Source organism: Tinamus guttatus, unplaced genomic scaffold, assembly GCF_059628265.1.
Source record: "Tinamus guttatus ecotype Peru unplaced genomic scaffold, ASM5962826v1 Tinamus_guttatus_pri_ptg000314l, whole genome shotgun sequence".
Lineage (NCBI taxonomy): Eukaryota > Metazoa > Chordata > Aves > Tinamiformes > Tinamidae > Tinamus > Tinamus guttatus.
Window position 1 is genome coordinate 9,475,845 of NW_028288848.1, and position 3,273 is coordinate 9,479,117.

The following is a 3,273-nucleotide window of genomic DNA, read 5'->3' on the forward strand; positions in this document are numbered from 1 at the left end:
CTCTTCACTTGCTTCTTCAATGCAAAACCCCGCTGCCTCGTCCCCCGGGCGAGGCAGGAGCAGGAGGTGCAGAGCTGAGGGCGCTGCGGCCACCCCTGCTCTGGGCCGGCAGCCAGCCTGCCGCCACTGGCCGGCTAGTCACGGCCCCCGCCTCGTGCCGCGCCGCGAAAGGGAAAAGTGGGAGAAAATTAAGAGATAAAAAAGGAGCGTTTGTGCCGGGGGGGTGGGGGGCCGCCGCTGCGCACCCCGCCGCCCCACGTGAAGCGGCCGCCGCCGCCTCAGGCCGGACCCGCCGCGCCCCCGGGCGGCGCCATTGGCCGCCGCGCCGGGCAGCGCCCCATAAAGGCGGCAGCGGCGGCGCCGCGCTCTGAGCCTCGCCGAGTGTCCCCAGGGCGGCCGGCCCATGCACTGCGGCAGGTAAGCGCCGCCCGGGCCCGGGCACGGCGGGTGGGTCCGCGCGCCCGGGGGAAGCGCTGGCGGCCGCGGAGCCCCGAGCTGCGGCGCGAGGAACCTGCTGCTGCGCCGCCAGTCCTGCCCATCGCGGCAGGTAGCGCCGTACGCGCAAAGAGAGGGGAGAGCGGCGGGTTCCTGCGGGCTTCGGCTCGTCCCGCTCGGGCGGTGCTCTGGAAAACCACTGAGAACACGGGGAAGGTGAAAGCTATTTTTACATATATTTTAAATGACAAATCAAATGTTTTTACTTCCCATGACTCAAAAAAAAAAGAAATCGCTATTTCCAACAAAGACTGTGTGCCCTCAGAAGAGCTCACTCCCCAAAGTGTAATTGCAAACTGGCCCAAAAAGGACCAGGCTTGTGCATAGTAGGGTTTCATCGTTCTGTGATTCTATGATCATCGCATAGGCAGGCTTGTGAACAAACTGAGCTAGACCATTCTTACTGAAGACTAGCTAAAGCATGGACTCTAGGGTTTGCAGGAGAAAAATACTTAAAAGTAGTTCCTGTTGCATGGTATGAAAATAGACTCCATCCCTCTCTTTTTCCCTTGCTCAGTTAACAGCCAAAACTACCAGTGCAAGACCGCTGTTAGCTAGACCTTGCTATTAAGGAGCTATTAAGCTCCAGCTATTATGGAAGCCTTAGCTTAGTTTTTGTTCATCCTAATTAGTAAAAACCAGTTTTCCCAACAAATGCATTTGACTTCTGAGAACCACGGGGCAGGGGGGGTTGTCTTGTCTGATGCAGTGAGATGGGACCAGTAACTTGCCTGACAAGTGCAGTGCCCATCACGGATGAAGCAGCTGATCGAGCCTGCATGAATCTCAAGGCCGTTTCAGCCTCTAACAAAGGAACCTTTAAAGTAGATGAGTGTTTTAATTGTGAGTAGACCTGTGTGCACTGGTCTACTAGAATAAATATTTTTTTAAAAATACAGAAAAACAATGCCACAATTGCATTTTCATAAAGGTCTGGAAAAGCAAACAAGAGAATACATTTGAATCAGGAGTTTGGAGTCTGCAAGAACTAGCTGAATGCCCTAGTTCCTTAGCTTGAACAGACCGGCAGGCAATTTTAATTTAATCAGGGTTACTTAAAGCTATACAAAGAGCAGGCCATGAATAATTAAGACAATAAGATAATGAAGCAAAAAGGCATTTTTAAGAGGCACCAGTCCCTGACATAGCAGGCAACATAACTTGCTGTCTCTGTCTATTTCAGAATGCTACAGATCTTGGATCCGAGACCGCTGCCAAGCCCCATCATGCCCGTGGATGTGGCCATGAGAATTTGCTTAGCCCATTCACCGCCGCTGAAGCGCTTCCTCAGCCCCCTCGAGGACTGTCAAAGAAATAACTTCGTTAACAGATTCAAACCTCTGCGCTCCTGCCTCAATGTGAAACGGGATCCTGAAGCGCAGCAAAGTGATTGGAGCCGCCCGTCAGCCCGAGCCAAGAAGCGAGTCGTGTTTGCTGACTCCAAGGGGCTCTCCCTGACGGCCATACACACCTTCTCCGAGTTCCAGGAGCACCCTGCGTGGGACCTGCAGTTTGACTTGCTCGGCCTTGAGAACATCACGTCTGGTTTAAAGCTACATGAGGAGAACAGCCTGATTCTGGGTTTCCCTCGGCCCTCATCTGACTACCTGGACTTCCGGAGGCGCCTGCAGAAGAATTCTGTCTGTCTGGAGAACTGTGCCCTCCAAGAGAGGGTCCTGTCAGGGACCATCAAGGTAAAAAACATCAGCTTTGAGAAAAAGGTTCAGGTTCGAATTACATTTGATACTTGGAAGACATTCACGGATACTGAGTGCGTATACATGAACAATGTCTACGGTGACTCTGACAGTGACACCTTCTCTTTTACCATTGACCTGCCTCCTGCCATCTCCTCCCAAGAGAAGATAGAGTTTTGCATTTCTTACCAAAGTGGAGAACACATCTTCTGGGACAATAATGAGGGTCAGAACTACAAGATTCTCCATGCAGAGTGGAAACCAGATGGTGTTCAAATACCATCTGCTAGAAAAGACTGTATAGACCTTCAGGCTCCAAAGAAAGTGCAGGACAGAGAGCCTGATCACTTAGGCAGCCCAAGAATGTCCAGAGGTCTCTTTCCCCAGTGGCAGAGCGTGGGAGGGATTGAAAATTCATCACCATATTGGTGATAGATGCTAGCTAGGAAGTGTCTTCCATTTGCAACAGAACAGTATTAGTTTCCTGGTTCATGCACACTATGACAAAACCACCCAGCAGGCTTTGACTCTCTGTACAAAATGAACATGAGACTTATTAACCATACTGCATTACTAAAGTTCTTAGCAGAAACTTATCCTTGGAAAGAAAGCAAGATAAAGCCCATGTGTCTGCCATCTGCCATAGAAATAGCACATCTGTATCTTAAATATATGCAGCTTGCTTTCTGCTAGTCATTTTTCTCAGTCACTAGACAAGACTGAGAATGTGCAAGAGGCAGTGATAGCTTTGCAAACTGTAGTAACTGTGCGTGTGCAAGAGGGTATGTGAACAGAAGGCCACGATGTGTTTTGTGCCTGGTAGGACTGAGATAGAGATGAGGATGTGATCAGGATGGGGGTTGCTGCAGACCCTCCACATCCCTGTAGGAGCGCAGCACTAGGGGCTGTGGCTTCAGTACGAGTTAGAAAGAGAAAAAAAAAAAAAAAACTTGATATCAAAAACTGAATGATAATGGAAAGGTGGGAAAAGGGGAAGAGGAAAAGTGTGTAGAGATGCAGAGATTTTTATTTTGCTTTCGAAAGCTAGTCTTCTCAAAGAATCAAAAAAGTCTGTTTAAAG

General features: G+C 50.1%; 1 protein-coding gene across 1 annotated transcript; it reads left to right on the top strand.

The window, feature by feature from the left end:
* The first annotated feature begins 403 nt into the window (after window positions 1–403).
* PPP1R3C (protein phosphatase 1 regulatory subunit 3C) lies at window positions 404–2,977 on the top strand. Its single transcript, XM_088528733.1, has 2 exons — window positions 404–417; window positions 1,679–2,977. Exons 1-2 carry the CDS (start codon window positions 404–406, stop codon window positions 2,622–2,624), a joined length of 960 nt encoding a protein of 319 aa, XP_088384859.1. The 3' UTR covers window positions 2,625–2,977.
* The last annotated feature ends 296 nt before the right edge of the window (window positions 2,978–3,273 follow it).